General features: G+C 39.7%; 1 protein-coding gene across 1 annotated transcript in view; it reads right to left on the bottom strand.

The window, feature by feature from the left end:
* Positions 1-13,617: 13,617 nt before the first annotated feature.
* The window catches only part of LOC124796363 (retinol-binding protein pinta-like), a 62,531-nt gene continuing 57,664 nt past the window's right edge, over positions 13,618-18,484 (bottom strand). Inside the window, exon 7 of the mRNA XM_047260521.1 lies at positions 13,618-13,959. Within this exon, the coding sequence (XP_047116477.1) occupies positions 13,808-13,959 (152 nt within the window). The 3' untranslated portion in view covers positions 13,618-13,807. The remainder of the gene's footprint in view (positions 13,960-18,484) is intronic.

Here is an 18,484-nt window from a genome sequence, read left to right as displayed (position 1 = left end):
GAGGAGAGGCATATGAAAGGTGGCTACACTGAGCCACAGCGCCAGAGATTGCGCCAAAGAGTATTATTAAGCCGCCTCCACAGTGCTTGGAGAGAGCTCGTAGTAGTCAGTGCCTGTCGAGGTCTCGTAGCAGTCAGTGCTTGTTAAGAACTCGTAGCAGAAAGTGTTTGTTGAGATGTGCTAGTAGGCTGTGCTTGCTGAGATGTGTTACTGAAGAGTCTTGTTGAGATGTGGTAGTAGAGAGGCGGTGTGGAGATATATTGTAAGGATTAGAGTGATTTTCATCAATATAAATGAGGTAACAAACTCCGTTTCTTTTTTTTTCATTATTTCGGTGTCCTAAATAATGCGTCATTACAGGTTCAGTCAACAAAGTATCTGGCGTGTGTTCTTGTATTAGAGTGTAATTCTGCTTTACTTGAGCAATTATAGTATGTCTAATTTTCTTTTATCACGTCAATATAATTGGTATTTAAAAATTCTTGTCTTGTTGGAGAAGAACCGTGCCAGATGTGTACGTTGAGTCACACTCCCACACACAGAACAATTACACTTGTGCTTTGGTTTAGTAGGTTTTATAGTTGCTGGGGACTTAATTAATTGACTGTGTTAACGAAAATTTTCTTTCATTGTTTGTTGTTATTCTATGCAGTCAGATTGCGTACAAAAACTAGTCAGGGCCAACCGTTTACGAGACACAGCGTAATCGGACATACAGCTACTAAAAACTAAAAATATTTTCAATCATATTTAATTAAGCCCCCATGCAACAGCTTCTCCTTTTTTCCTATTTTCTGTGTAATTACCCTCAGGTACTCTTCTCCGTCCTGGTGCTTGGCAGTCCCCAAAATATAATACACAACCAGCACCTTATTATCCTGCCCCATCTCCTACAGTTTCCTCAGGAAATGCTTGGAACGTGTGGCTTAACCGATATGCAATAACACAGGCAGTGACCCTTATCATGCAAAATATGCCCGGTTCACCACTCGAAGACTTCTTGGTGAGGGCGAAACTACTCATCACATACCTAAGTGACTGAGCTACCAGTAGCTAACAGTCCACACATCAGTTTGCTGTTACTTTCCCAACAGACAAAAGGTGTTCCGTTTTGGTGATAAGCAAACCTGACTTTTATCCCTACCTGTGCACCAATATAATTGACACACTTCATTGCACCATTGGAACCCCACTTCTCTTACTGTGTGAATCTCTCGCCCACGTAGGAAATAACATTTGCGTTTTCAACTATCTTCTTGCAAACTCAGTTCATTTTTGGCCCTTTACTGGGGATCATGTTCCCTGCCTTTAGCCACATACCGAAACCCTTCAGTCTGATATGCTGAACGTACAATGGAAGTGGGCTAACATCACCCTTTACCAGTCTGGTGGCTTAGTGCCTTCTATATTGTTAGCCAACACTGTGACATCCGTGGTCAGGATATGAAATGCATTTGCAGCAATGCAAATATTTTTAATATACTCTCTAAACTGCTCGTCTAACCATTCTTTGCTCCTACAATGTAATTCAATTAATTTCCGCAGAGTCCTTGCAGGAACTACTATTTACATAGTTGTAAGTGTACTCTTATTATAATAGCCCCTTCCTTGTGGAAGGCGCTTGCTATCCTACTTGCCGGACTACTACTAGCGTGCAATTACGTTAACTGCAAACGTCCCACATCCTTGAGCCCGAACACGTCCTTCTTGTCTGTCAACCACTTGTACGAGCACATCACAGTATCAGGTGTGGAATCAGTAGGGAAGTCCTCATTATTAAATATTGCTGGTAATGAGTGTGAAATCCTTGCAAACGGCATCTGCCACACCTTACCTTCCCTTTCTCGTAGTTCATACCTATCATGAGGTACAATCTTCCACTATTATGGTGAAGTCAGTCCGGTTACTTTGCAGACAGGCCACTACTAAGAAATCAGCAATCCTCAAACACTACACAGGAGATCAAAACACAGTGTCTTATCTATATTTTAATACTGTCAGCCTACGACCATTCGGCACAACACACGACCACACACTAAAACCAAATACAGCGCAGGATTTATCTGGAGTAGAATGTGGGCTGGGTTTTGTGCAGACATGGGACTAATTTTAAAAATTATTTTATTTAACATCAGAAAAATTCTGATGACAGAATAGAAATACATTTTCAATAAAGTGAGAAAGATATTTATGTAAACGACGAATATCCCTAAATAGGCCTCCACAGAAGAAACCACTTCATACATAAGACAGTAACATTAATAGTTAATAATTGTGGTTCTTGGTCATCATCCTTAACAACATCTAAGACAACTTCAGCAGGAAAACATAAGACGGAAAAACAAGCTTCTCAACACACAACCATACGTTGGTCTACTACATCTCTGTCACCAAATAACTGACACAACCGGCTACCCACAGATCTCTACGAAACTACACTCTAAGACAAAAGATAACGACGTTCCACGACGAAATTATCCGAATGGAATGTAAATCGGAAGATGTGATGTAAATGTACCGAAAAACAAGTACAGTTTCAGAAAAATAAGATGATTCATTCAAGAGATAGAGCTTTACAAATTAAGCAAGTCAATAACGCTTTGGTCCACTGACCTTTGTGCAACCATATATTCTGCGTGGCACTGACTGATAGAATTTAGGATATCCTTCTGACGGATATCGTGCCGAATTCTGTCCAATTGACACGTTATATCGTCAAAATTGCGAGTTGGCTGGAGGGCTCTGCCGATTAGGCTACAAACATTTCGAACTGGGCAGAGATCCGGTGACCTTGTCAGCCAAGGTATGATTTGGCAAGCACCGAGTCAAGCAGTAGAGACTCGCGTATGTGGGTGGGCATTATCTTGCTGAAATGTAAGCCTGGGTTGGCTTGCCATGATACGCTACAAAACATCGTCGACGTACCACTGTGTTGTAAGGATACCGCAGATGACAACTACAGAGATCCTGATATGAATAGAAATGTCACGGCAGACCATCAGTCTGGCAGTCGCATCGTACGGAGGGCAACAATCAGGTTGGTAGGCCATCACTGTCTGGCGAATCTCGAGACACGTCTTTACTAGTCATTGGAGTTCAGTTCGAAGCGGAACACTTCACGGAAGGTAATTCTACTCAGACAATGAGATTTCATTGACTGTCCTTTACTTGTATGTGTGTTACCTTAAATACAAACCTGGGAACGTGAACTGGCAACCTAAATGTGCTAGTGAACTCAAAGCCACATAACTTACTTGAAACTGAAAAGAATCCTGTGTCTGAAAACCCATTTTAATCATAAGCAAAAAAATAACCAAACCAATAATTTCACGCTCAGTACACCTGACCAATGTAAAATACACTACTGGCCATTAAACTTGCTACACCAAGATGAAATGCAGATGATAAACGGGTATTCATTGGTCAAATATATTATACAACTGACATGTGATTAGATTTTCACACAGTTTGGGTGCATGGATCTAGAGAAATCAGTACCCAGAACAACCACCTCTCGCCGTAATAACGGCCTTGATACGCCTGGGAATTGAGTCAAACAGAGCTTGGATGGCGTGTACAGGTACAGCTGCACATGCAGCTTCAACACAATACCGCAGTTCATCAAGAGCAGTGACTGGCGTATTGTGACGAGGCAGTTGCTTGGCCACCATTGACCAGGCATTTCCAATTGGTGAGAGATCTGGAGAACGTGCTGGACAGGGCATCAGTCGAACATTTTCTCTATCTAGAAAGGCCCGTACTGGACCTGCAACATGCGGTCGGGCATTATCCTGGTGAAATGTAGGGTTTCGCAGGGTTCGAATGAAGGGCAGAATCACGGGTCGTAACACATCTGAAACGTAACGTCCACTGTTCAAAGTGCCGTCATTGCGAACAAAAGGTGACCGAGACGTGTAACCAATGGCACCCCATACCATGACGCTGGGTGATATGCCAGTATGGCGATGATGAATACATGCTTCCAATGTGCGTTCACCGATATGTCGAAAAACACGGATGCGACCGTCATCATGCTCTAAACGGAACCTGGATTCATCCGAAAAAATGATGTTTGGTGATTCGTGTACCCAGGTTCGTCGTTGAGTACACCATCGCAGGCGCTCCTGTCTGTGATGCAATGTCAAGGGTAACCGCAGCCATGGTCTCCGAGCTGATAGTCCATGCTGCTGCAAACGTCGTCGAACTGTTCGTGCAGATGGTTGTTGTCTTGCAAACGTCCCCATCTGTTGACTCAGGGATCGATACGTGGCTGCATGATTCGTTACAACCATGAAGATAAGATGCCTGTCATCTCGACTGCTAGTGATGCGAGGCCGTTGGGATCCTGCTCGGCGTTCCGTATTACCCTTCTGAAGCCACCGGTTCCCTATTCTGCTGATAGTCATTGGATCTCGACCAAAGCGAGCAGCAATGTCGCGATACGATAAACCGCGATCGCGATAGGCTACAATCCGAACTTTATCAAAGTCGGAAATGTGATGGTACACATTTCTCTTCCTTACACGAGGCATAACAACAACGTTTCACCAGGCAACGCCGATCAAATGCTGTTTGTGTATGAGAAATCGGTTGGAAACTTTCCTCATGTCAGTACGTCGCCAACCTTGTGTGAATGCTCTGAAAAGCTACTGATTTGCATATCACGGCATCTTCTTCGTGTCGGTTAAGTTTCGCGTCTGCAGCACATTATCTTCGTGGTGTAACAATTTTAATGATCAGTAGTCCTGTGGCCTTGTCCACCAGACATCACGACACCTAGAGTATCAGCAACCAAACTGACAGACTGCAGCCGCGGGTTGCACGCCTTGCAGGCACACCGAAGGACTACACAACCGACGGGCAATATTGATGAACGGCTACAACAACAACACAGCAAAGACACCAGCGGCCATTAGAGGCCACTACCGGCCCGCATAAACATAAGGAAGATGTCGCTGCAGATACCGGAACCATTTTCACACGTCAAACCACGCGATGGAAAATAGTTCCGAGGTACTCATCCGCCGAATCGCTATAAATGCCGGCGATCGGCCGCACATCGGCAGTTCAACGGCCGCCAGCAGACGTGGATAGCTGCCGCCCCAGCAGCGCGGGTTGTATCTTCTCGCTGACCTCTGGATTAGGCTTAGTATATCGGGAAGTCTCTGGCGGAGACTAGTAGGAAATTATTTCAGTTGTTTTATATATTATTCATGTATGTAGTTGTGATTCGAAGACGGATCACTGTTTTGTGTTGGTGTTATACTTGGAGAATTTGTTTTGGTTAATTGAACAGTCCAATAAATTGTTTTCGGACTTTGATCATTAGTTTCTTCTGCTTACGCAGACATATCAAGTAGTGTATTTGAAAAAAAAAGGCAACTGCATTAAAAAAACTGTATAAGAATATAACCTGAAATACAAGATAATTTCTGCACTGACATTTGGCACTGGTAAAATAAAGAAACTGCCAGAACATGAACTGCGCAAAAGGAAACGAAACGATCACCTATTATGAATCTCATCTGCAAATTTAGTACAGGCAGAAGCAGCAACACAGCCAGACTCCTCAACAGTTAAAAAATACTTTTAAAAACTAATTACAGTTGGTCCAGGGAAACTGGGTTCATAATTTTGACACAATGCCTATAAAAGACGTGACTCGAAATTTAAGTACTGAAATTTCAGTTAGGAAGGAACGAATCAAAGTAAACAATAACAGGTCCTAATATGAAAATTCATTTATTCTAATAGCTTCCAAGGTACAGAAAATTAACTCAGAAAGTCAATCAAGAGACTGTGACGAGGCTGAAGTGGACCTACAATGCAAGTCTACGCAAATAAAAAATACACTTTTTATCTCATAAAATAATACCTTATTCTTCATTCCAAAACCTTTTTCATGTCCGTACGTTATCCAACCACTCTTCTGAGTCATCATTCCTCCCCGTAATATAGTTGCAACTCACACAGTTCCAAAAGCGCGTCCGTGCATTAAAATGCACACTCAATGAAACCCCGCCCGCTGCAGACCGCAGCTATCCGCTACTGACTGACAAAGATTCTACGACTCCACAGTACTGCCATCGCAGACACACATACTGTTGCCTAACAACTGTTTCTCTGACCACAATTCCACATATATATAATTTTCCTTTACAAAACTTAACACATCCAATACCATCATCAAAAATTGCTACCTTACAACTGCTTATATTATAATTAATTCCTGTATAATTCACATAGAAATAGTAACTAGATGATTTTTCAGCAGAACTGCATTATCATCTGAGTAGCGTTCAGGTGTATTTCAAATAGACACTTTAGGATTAATACAATTAATCAAGCATACACAAAGTGTAATATATAACTGAATTACTCTCACTCACTGTGCACACATGCATACTCAGGTGTGCGATCGATAAACAAAATCAATTTGTCACACGTCAGTCACGAACTTCCTTGAAGCATATATGGTTTGCAAGAACACCCAGCTTGCTGATTGTATACCACACAGTACACTGTATCCATCATAATACCACAAGTGTGTGACGGTCGTCAGCAAAAGCACTCAAGTATGCGCCTCTTGATATGAAGAAACCCTTGTCTCCAGCCTGACTGCTGTCACTGCCGCTGACCAAGGAAACCACTCCACCAGGCTGTTGCGTCCACATGACAGCCACATCTTGTGCAGACTGAATAACATCTGGTTGACAGGACCGCGGCACACCAGATTCTCAAGGTCCTCATTCGTGACCCTGTCCAGCATCAACTGACTACACCCAGCTATCCTTGCCACTTGCTCAACCACGACAGTACACGGAAATCACTTTCCTACACCCTCCGACGTCTCAGGGCCACTCCATACAAATGTCTCGCCAGGTGGGAATTTAACCGTGCCAAAAAGAAATGGCTCTAAGCACTATGGGACTCAACTGCTGTGGTCATCAGTCCCCTAGAACTTAGAACTACTTAAACCTAACTAACCTAAGAACATCACACACACCCATGCCCGAGGCAGGATTCGAACCTGCGACCGTAGCAGCAGCGCGGCTCCGGACTGGAGCGCCTAGAACCGCACGGCCACCGCGGCCGGCTAACCGTGACACTCGACATAGTACACTAGAAACTGCAAATACCGCGGTCAAAATACTGTATTTTCGTTATCGTCGTCTTTAGTCCGACCAGTGGATTGATACGACTCTTCATGCATCACTTAATTCATGTATAGTCACTACAACCATTTAAACTGCTTGCTGTAGACAAAATTGGGTCTGGCTATACAATTTTGACCCTTCACACTTTCTTCCATTGCCAATGTCACTATTTCTTGATGGCTTAAGGTGTGTCCTCATAAGCTTTCCCTTACTCAGGTTGTGACATAACTATTTTTTACCTCTTTCATTCAGTACCTCCTCATTAGTTAACCAGTCTGTTAATCTAATCTTCAGTGTACTTCAGCAACATCTATCTTTCCTTTTGTGAACTTTTGATCATCCACATTCCATTTCTTTACAAACCTACAATCCTCTTCAAAAAAGACTTCCTATCACTTAAACTCATATATTTAATGTCAATAAATTACTCAATTCCAGTAACACTCTCCTTAATAATACCAGCTTGCCATTTTACATCTTCGCTACTTTGGGCATCATGATATTTTGCTCTCCAAATAAGACAACTCGTCTAGTACTTTTGATCTCTCATCAACTAATCTAAAATCCCGAATAAAATTTTCCTTGTATTACTTTTGTTGGTGTACATGCTGCAATCTCCTTTCAAGACCCTACCCATTCACTTCAATAGCCGATCGAAATCCTCAGCCATCTCTGACTAAATTACAGTGCCCCTGCAAACCTAAAAATTTAATTTCTCCTCCCACAACATATTAACTTCTTTTTTCAAATTGCTTTTTTGTTTTCTTCACAGATTGCTCAGTAAACTAGTTAATAAATTCACAACAGATTCATATAACTTCTGTAATTCAGGAAAGTTTTGGTTTGTATAACACTTCATTGTGTTCAACTATCCAATTTCACATAAACCCTGAAGAACCTGTATGGAAGTTAGAGGTCTAGATTTGTGATCGTAACTCAAGATAAGGATCTCTAGATGTATATATAGATATGATATATCATTAAATTGTTAAGTCTTCATATATTTTAATTTTATATTTTGAAAGAAGTGTTCATGATGTAACTGCACAAGTAATTATCTTTATTAACTTGGAATCCTACAGAAAACATTTTAAGTTATCCTTGACAGGTGTAATATTAGAATGTAATGGAGTATGTTAAATAAGTAATCCACTACATATTGTTCATTCATGAGACAAAGACACCATTCATGTGCCTTACATTGCACACAAAACATTAGCATTTTCTCTACAGCTACGTGACGTCAGTTTATCATGTTTCATGTCTCATACCTCCCAAGTCCTCACACTACCAATAAAAGGAAGATATGATCAAATCACAGCCCCATGTTGGGCGTCAAAATATATAACAAATTAAGAAACTGATACTGGATCAAGGAAATTAAAATGCACATCACTCCACGCTGGGAACCAAAATTATAATTAATGCAAATCATGGAAATTAGTACGCAGATCAGGTAACAATGAGAACAAATGCTTAACTGCGCTACTCCATCCAGGTCTATATGGCCCACAATTGTTATAACTCATTATTTAAATACCAAAAAAACTTCGTGAAATTCAGTCACTTTGTCTGAAAATGTCTAAGCAGTACATATATACCCCAATGATTCAAAATATTTTAAATAGTCTGGTCATAAATCTAAATACTGACATGTATAGTGTTTGGTATAATCAATGTAATGTCACTTATGGTATTTTGCTTTCTGTTATATTTTACGCTAATATCTATTTTTGTCGTTCCAAATTATTCTGAACAATCAATAAAATCTCTGTGTGTGCTTGCTTCTTGTTTTTCCAAGAAATTGTTTGGGACTACTCAATTATCCGAATCTTTGTTTCTTTCTGCTCAGTTTGAATTCTGATGCCATAGCAGATAGGTCATTGACTGATGTTGAGTTGGAAGAATTAGGAAATTCCTCAACAGATGAAGAAACTTTCCAAGACCGAATATCATATCACTAACGCAACTGAAAGCAAGTCTTCTGATGCCAGTGCACAGCCTGCGCAGAATACTATAGTCTTTTGTTCCTAAAGATGGGGATAGATAATGGCAGTTACTCCCACAGCGCAACATGTGCGCCTATTCGAATGCCATATAGAGTGTCCTAGATGCTTCCAGGAATACAACCTGCAGAATAAGTGACGTAAAATAATTCGTGTGGAATAGTATTTTGCACAGTAATTCAAAATGAAATAATAGAAATCTCAAATAATGAGAGGCAAAGAGTTTATTGTCAAAAATTGGCAAACACTGACGATTCGGGTCTTCACGCATATTTGGGACTCTTATCCCTTGAAAAGGATATATGCTGATCACATGGGGAACATACAAAATGTTTGTGGGGTAAGGATAATGAGCGGTACATATTTCGAGCAATGTCAAATGAAACATTCTGTATGATACCGCGTTCCCTGTGATTTGATAAGAAATCTACCATACAGGTAAAGTGGTGTGCTGATAAACATTCTGCAGTTTGTAGTATTTAGGAGTAGTGGTTAGAAGTCCTTCTAAAACTTTATAATCCAGGAGGAAATGATAACGTCGATGAGCTCTTAGCAGCATTTCGACGTCGCTCCCTATTCTGACAGAATATGAAAGTAAACTGGCGAAAAATAGGATTAAAACAAGGACTCTATGCGAAAGCAAATCTTCATACGTTACGAAAACACAACTTTGTACACGAAAGGAGAGCGGAGCAGCACCATAACGTATCAGGAAATGAGGGTGATTAATGATCTTACATCTGAGTTGCGAGCTCAGATAATCAAATATGAGAACTTCTTTCGTCATACAAGAACAAAGCAGCTGCTCCTGAAAAGGAAGTTAGCCACTTGGGAACTGTATGTAATAAGGGAAAGAGCTTCCACATAATGTTATCAAATAGAAGGCTCATAGGTCTTCGTTTTATTTCACGAATGACACTACTGTGGTCAATAACCTTCCTAAGGGAAATAAGGATGTTGCAGTAATAAGCGCACTCCATCATGACGATGGAATCAGTGACGGGGCTGATAAGGAGACAAAACTGATATCGTATTATAATTCAGGGGAAGGGGCTGTAGATATACTAGATTAGCTAATAGGAACACTTTCACGCAAACGAAAAACCAATAGCTGGCCCAAAATTGATTTTCGCAATGTCGGTGATGTTTCTGCTTAAAATACACCTGCTTTTGTACATCAGATGAGCCTAATGTTGAATGTATGAAAATTGACGAAAAGAAAAATATTGTTGGAGTAATTCAGGAAGTTACTGGTCGCAGAACACATTGCATCAACGATGCATTTCCGAAGGACAAAAGACTCTCTGAGAAGTTTCAGGAGCATCTAAAATCCTGAAAGTATGGTGTGTCAGAATCAGTACAAAAAAAAAATATTTGAACATGCAGTCTATGAGTTCATTCCAGCATGAACTGACAATAAAACAAATATATTGTGCGGAAAATGGAATAAACATGTTTGCAAAACACGTGGTCCCAACTTGTCTCCAAAGTGCAAGATGTAAAAGAAAAGTTAGAAAACAAATATTAACGCTTTCAAAAATAACTTTCTGTATCGAGAACTGTTGTTTCTTAGATGTGATTTTTTTCGATAGTGTGACTTCATGTGTCCCAGCTGTAAGTAAAATAACAAAAAGGCAAGAGAGAAGAAAAATAATGTAATGATTTGTTAGAAGAATGCATTATTGTAAACAATCCTTTGGTTCATGCTTTCCCTGTAAGAATATTAAAATTAGAATTTACTTAGTTAAAGTTCTTTGTATCATTATTATTATTACTTTTATTATCAGAATTTTTTGAAAATTAAATTCTGATTATTGTTATTATTATTATTATTATTATTATTCAACAATATATTGGAATATAACGATCTGAACTGTACAAAAATATGGTTAATTAGAAGTTTTTGTCCTATTTGAATGTAGGTTGTATATATCTGAACAGTGCATTTCTTTAGTATAGGAAGGTTTAAATGGTTAAAACTAGGGAACATTTACGTTTCATACTATATCAGCACTACAGATACGAATGTCAAGGCCAGTTGACCTGATCATATACATGACTCAGTAAACAGGTAAGAAAAGGGGAGGGATGAACTGTCTCGTCTTATCACTCAACGGAGTGGAGTTTGTTTTGAATGAACATGTGCGTGGCAAATGAAGGGTCAGCACAACAAAGTGACTCCACCTCATTATTTGTGTGGCGACAGGTTGACATCTGGCAGCTTCCAACTTCAGTGATCCACAGTTTTGCCTCCACAGCGTGGATGGCTTCATTTGTCCTTTCTCCTGTGCTGGTAAATTTCACCCCTTTCAGGTATTGTGTGCTCAGTGGACGTAGGGATGTTCCTGTTATTGCTCTCCTGACATCTATTGTCTGCTCCTGACAACTATTGTCTGCGGTAACTGCCACACATAAGTGCAGTTAGCATGATGTTTGGAGGCTGAGGTCGGACCAGGAAATACAGTCACATGCTTAAATCGTCATACATCCTGCATGGAGCAGAAACTGACGATAGAAATCGGGGCTATGATGTGATTCAAAGCGCACAGACTGAGTCGACAACAGATTGGCAGGCTTAAAGAAGGGAAACTCATTTTCTCTTCTGATTACTCGGATTGCCTGCACACCCTCTCACCTCTGTCAGCTTATTGTCCCTTCCTATACTCGTTCACGACTTACCATCTGTGTGCTAGATGTCGATGGACTCTCCCATACGTTTAGATGCTGCTCAATTGCTTGATATCACTCACTGACTAGCCCCTCTCTCTTTACTCTGTGCTCTCTTGGTCATCTCTGTCTCTTCTGCTCGAATTGCTTCATAGTTGCCTTCCATTTCCCTCACTCTGTTCTCTTTCTATCAGATATTCTTGGTCATCAGTATGCGCAATTTGCAGCACCACACAGTGAACGATGCCATGTAATAGTGCCTCCTAGGCTTAAGAGAGAAAATTTCAGATTTCGCAGTGGATGGCGTGTAATACAGGGAGTCCTGTCTCATTCTGACGCTGTTCCTCATTGTGGAAGTCCTACCACTGGCTGTAATCTCCCTTACAAAAAATAAACCACTGTGCATTGCTTCAAATGTTTGTCTGCATGTCTGAACAGTGAAGAAAGCATCCATGCAACAATAAGCCTGCTTGTTTGTAACTTTACTGCCTGTAGTTAGCTCAATTGCCCCCCCCCCCCCCCCCAGCTACTTGTTATTAGGCAGCATCCCCAATGTTGTAAATTAGACCTTAAATGGGATGACCCTTCTAGAGTCTGACAACCCCTTCAGTGAAGCTGTCGCTGTCCTTGTCGGGGTTTTGGGCATGCCACGCATTCCTGTAGCGGCCTACACGTCACATTCATCCTCAGCTCTAGGCAGTGAACTATTACACAACTTCTTGTACTTTTAAGATTTTGTCACAGGAGTATGAGAGTTCAGGTAATGTGGTTTGTCTATGTACACTTGGTCTGTCAGTCACACAGTTCCTGTTCCTAAAAAGAATCATCACTTCCAGAATAAAAAAGAAATATTGACTTCACTGGCCCACTTTGGGTGTTTGTGGGGAGGTGACATTATCTGTTGTGCCTCAGCATGTCAAATACAGTTGATGACTATCACAAACAATCCTGCCTATCATAACGCAACTTAAATAAATAAACGCACAACATATATACAACACATCAAGATCTTAAAATAGATGGAGTAGTATCATAACGCCAGAAATTAAAATGTGACAAATATACAAAAGATACATAGAAATAAGACATGTGGTTACCTTTGGGGAAGTTATATTTGATGAAACAATAATATCCACTTATACCTTGAGAATACGTCAAGCATGTATGTAGATGAATATGATGTTGTGCACACTTTGGTGTCTGTACTGGCAGTTAATATCTTTACTGTAATGTGTTCATCTTAGTGCAGCACTTCTTTCCCATTTTGACAACTGGACACTCAGGTTATATTGGTCTCTTCAAGAGTAATTAACATTTTGAGATGCAAACACATCCGGCGATGACCCATTAGTTATTAATCTATTGTAACAAGCACCCACTGACACGTCAAACAAGCCAAATTCTCCCGGCGAGCACTCTCTGCTAACATATTTGACTCAGACGACCATGAACTCTCAAACATTGGCTCTACTCATGCCCCTCAGGGGTTTCAAATTCTGTCACTGTATCTGATCATTGTATGACAATATGCTCGCTATAGTTACATCTGCTAGTAGTTCAACTTAAACTGCTCATGTAGGGTACATTCCTCATGCTATCTGAAACGAAACTGGAAAAATAAGTACTCTATGAACAATAATAACATTTTTCAGCTGTATATTCACTAGAGAACAATTAAAAGCGGAAATGTGGTTTATAGCAGCAGGGTATTGAATTTCAGTCATCATGGTTCATTTAACATCATTTTAATGCAAACTATCACAAATGTTCATTTCTCTGAACGCTTAACGAGTAAGAAAACATGCAGCTAAAATAATATGAACAAAATACCAAATTGAATTGCGGAAGCCTCAGAAACCACAGTATGGAACCTTATAAAACATACAGACTCAATTAAGAGGTTATCTACGCGTGACTAGTGCTGATCACAGTACTATAAGAATCACGAAGAAAATTGACATGAAGAAACCGTTTCGGTCAGTCCACCTGCAGTTTTTTGAAGGACCCGTCCACGCCGAAAAGTTCGTAATCGTACTGGCTGTCTGCTGGTCTTCTGGTTTCATCCACTACGTGTTTGTCTTCTTCCCTGTACCAGTCTCTGAGTGCTACCATCCGATCCATGAGGCCAGCTGTAACATTAACGTTAGATACGTATTAGTCAATTGTGTGTTGTCTGACTAGCGTTTAAATAGCAATATAAATGGTGAAGATTTCTAGTTTGTAATATGATTTTTAAAGTGACTTATTATTAGTAAGGTTAAATACGGATATTATGCCAGCATTGTAGCATAGTTGTCACTCTATTCTAATGGTCACTCTTCCAGTCGTGTTCAGATGAGGTTGGGATGACTGAGTTGTGGTTAAGATATAGGTCTCATATTTTGGAGAAACGGCGTTAAAATATTTATTCATAGTATTTTGATTTTCGTTTTCTATATTGATTCATTAATGCTGGAATGATTTTTCTTACAATAGTCATTTTAACGCCACACTACTGGTCCAACGAGGTAGAAGCACTCCAATGAAGTTGATGAGCTCTTAAGTTTCTGCATAGCTTAAACACACTGCCATACACTCTCCCTGTTCTGAAGAGAAAATGCTGAGCTTTATTTGACAGACATACTGAACACAGCATCGTAAACTTCGTAACCACGTTAACTCTGCTACTTTCTACTTGCACTCCCGTATCTGAAAATAATTTTTGGCTTTCTTTACTTTGCTATTTAGATCTATATGTCCATATTGCTTACTTTAACATGAGATGCCATTTAGTATTCATATGACAGGTGGCAGAGGCCTTGAAAATAGAATACGCAATTGTAACCAAAAAAAGAAAAACATTCGCTTTCTTCAATGATGTGCCTTGAGTGCATGGAGTGCTCATGGACGTGAATGCATATATCCAGTAACAAGATAAATGAAGATGGTAGTAAGAGATGCAAAACATTCTATTTCTCACATAGCTTATGTCCTTTCTCTTTTTATCTAATCCATAATGTTGGCAAACGTGGATGCCATCGATTTCAGAGCCCAAATGCATAAATTTTAGGCTTTTACAGGGAGCAGAGGTGAATCAAGTAGAATGCTAATGGACATTCTAGTGCACAGTTAAATCTACACTGCTGGTTACTACTGCTGTTGCGGTTAATACAAGGTGGCGGTGAAGGTACATTGCAAAACTGCAAGATGGCGGTGCTGGGAAATTAAAAAATTGCAAAATAGTTGTGGCTGGTAATTCAAAATGCGCGGTGATGGTATAAGGAACTTTAACAGAAAGAATTATAGATGACGAATTATACCTAATGTGCTATTTAAAATGGAAGGAAATTTTTAAAAATTCCAAAATGGCAGAACTAGCTCAGTTATGCTTTGTAATCTCGCAGAGAATGCAGTCAAAGACGACTTCATGTCCAGAAGTCTCTGAATGATTCGAACTTAGCATAAACTGGCATCATACTCAAAAGCATCCAAACTACCTGAATTATTTATTAACAATATGCAAAGCTATATCGATGTAACTGACGCTATTTCCACATCATAAATATGTAAGCAAACACACAAGACTCACGCACACACAAACACACACACACACACTCATACACACACACTATACTTACTTGAGGCCAATAATGCTCAATTGGCCGGATGACTGCCATTACCCTAGATGCTATTCGATGGGCCAGTGATGGTCAGATTACAGGGTAACTGCCATTACCGTGGATACTGCTGAGTTTGGCTATGAAGATCAGTTGACAAGGTAGCCGTCATCACCTTGGTTACTATTGGGTGGTGGTGGTAGGGAGGGGCCTGATAGGCAATGATAGACCATTTACAAGGTGCCTGTCAGTACCCTAGATACTACTGTTTATGGAAATGATAGTCAACTGATAGAATGACTGCCCATACTCTGGATAGTACGGGCCAGGCAATGATGGTCAGCTGACAGATCATTTTAGTGGGCATAGTGTGGTCACCTCGGTAAATTTTAATTTACTGTTGAGTGAGATAGAGAGCTTTACAGTTGTTTTTTGTAACCAAAGCAATTACTAATTGTTTTTATACTTCAATAAAATATTAATGTCAAATACATTACTGCTTCATCAGTAAACTCTGTGTCTCATGATCCTATATAATTTCCTTTAATTTACTTTTAGTGCCGTAAGATAAAAAACCTTTAAGTGCATGTGGTTCACAAACTCAAGAGTTCATATCTGACACTGCTGACATTAAAGTCATATTAAATTACAGAACGGCACATACTTCTAAGATATTATTACGTCGTTGGTATGTGAAATGATACACTAAATCAAAAATGTCTGTAAAAATACGTGTAGATGTTACAACACTGCAGTATTTACACCTCTAAAAATGTGTCAAAATTCGGAAAGATACGGCCAATACATTATTTACACATATTTATTATATTGTATTTCACTGGAATGAGTTCCTATAAAAATTCATGTATCAGGAATGAATAGATTGTGTAAAGTGATCTCAAGAAAACTTTTTTACGTCTAAAGACGTCAACAGAACTAACATCTTACATGAAAGATGGTACAAGACACACACTGACAGCTTCAAATCGATCCGACGGATATACGATGATCCACAACCCAGGGGACATTCACTGATGCTCCACAAGGTGACTTAATCAGGCAGAGCAGTTACCTGCAGAAAAGTCTCGAAGCACTAAGTCACCCTCAATCAGAAACAGTGCAAAATCATACTACTTATGGGATGAATATAGCTTATACAAATGAGTGAGGCTTGATGAACAAAAGGAGGCTTTATATAATTTTGATATATAAATTTTAGTGGAACATTTTAGTCAGACAGTTCTGACCATTGCTATTTAATAATGTCACATTTATTGTTATGACAAACAATCGTACTATTTACATTATAGATGTGCATTTTCTGAAGCACCGATGACTGACAAACTGCAGCTACATAGAATCGACATTTTAAAATTATTTTGATAGACATATGGAAGTGCAAAATTGTCGTCTGACAGTTATGATCACTGGTTTAGATGTTTGAAACATGCTAAATTGCTTATCATAACCTCCAGTCATACCAGTTATGTTAGGAATATATGATCGATGCTTGATTAAAAATGACTAATGTTTCTATAAAGCATTTCTGGAATTTCATTTGTAACACAGCTTACTCTTCTTGTCAGTGGAGTTCAGTCGACTTAAGGCATGTCATTTATATGTAATATCACTGACCTCGCTCATTCCCGATGTGTTAGGTTTGGAATCATGATAGGCCATTAAGATGAGAAAGAAGATTGGAACACAACATATATGTATAGCGTATTTTACTTAAGATCGATTGGTAAAAATTGCATTGTGATCAGCGTATAGATCAACACTTATGTCAATTTTAATTATGCACTGGAATTAGAATTAGCTGTATTAAGCTATAGCTAAATGCACCCATTCTCAGCCGTGGGTCTTCTAATCATCTGAGAATCGCACTTCATCATGGTGGGGGCTCAGAACACAATATTGGAAAGTGTTCAGGAGGGTTTGCGTAAGAATGTGATGGGAGAACTAGAATTTAGATGCAGTTTGATGGGGCAGACACACCTTGGCTACAACAAAATGGGCCTGTTACAGGCCTTGAACACCAGGAAAGGAAAATTAGTCTACCCAGAATTTACAGTTTTTGAGACATAGTATTAAGAAGACATTACTTCAATTAGATTTCGGAAAGAAAACCTATAGGAGGAACCAGTGTGGGACACTATATTACAGTAGGGGAAAATATTACTAAAGTTGCTTGTCCTACGTTACATTACTACAAAAAGTGATAAATGTGGATGACAAATCATACGGTATTCGCTGCAGCAGGACCTGCATCAAAATTCAATCCCAATTCAGTTGCCAATAAGTATTTTATTTGTTAAATTTTATGTCAGCCGAGTCTGAATATGTACAGTCACGTAGACAGTGGTTTTATGTGGTGTTGTGAAAGTGTACTTTGGTGGTAACAATATTTTTCAGCCTTAGTTGAAGTTAGTGCAATGAACAAAGTTTACGACACGTCGTAAGCCATCACTCAAGCTACTGCCCATAAATAAGCCGATGTTGATTGTCTACTTGTATACTGTCTCACTGTGGTTAATGGACCATCACTAATGACCTAGTTGCAACAAAACTATCCTGGTGCTTCGTTTCTAGTCAAGCATAGCAAGGCAAAGAGTGGCAAGGGCACAGAGCAGCAGTGTTGCTGTGATTTTATACATGAATAGATATTTTGGCAAAGGCGGAAGTGTCCTGTCAATCAGAATTATACTTTGGTCATGGAAGCTCAGTGAATTCCGATGAGTGCTACTGTGCATAGTAGTTGTAACTAATGTACACCGACCGAACTGGAGAAAAAACGGCCTCAGAAACGTATTTCCATTCATAGTCTTAGTTGGTTCTTTATTTGATGATGTACCAATCTCACCCAGAGTGCCGTTCTTTGGATGCAAAGCTTAAGAAATTTTCGTATATGAGAGTGCAGCGTGTGAGTAAATGCATAATAAGAACGATTAAGTAATGTGAACGGTTCAAGTAAGCGTGGCTGGACTTTGAGTACAGTGTAATCAGATATATCTATGTTATAACTCAGTCATGCACCCCTGTTAGTTCTCAGATTACC

The sequence above is a fragment of the Schistocerca piceifrons genome, chromosome 4, assembly GCF_021461385.2.
Source record: "Schistocerca piceifrons isolate TAMUIC-IGC-003096 chromosome 4, iqSchPice1.1, whole genome shotgun sequence".
Classification (NCBI taxonomy): Eukaryota; Metazoa; Arthropoda; class Insecta; order Orthoptera; family Acrididae; genus Schistocerca; species Schistocerca piceifrons.
Note: the sequence above shows the minus strand (reverse complement) of the source record. Positions and strands in the feature narration are given on the sequence as shown.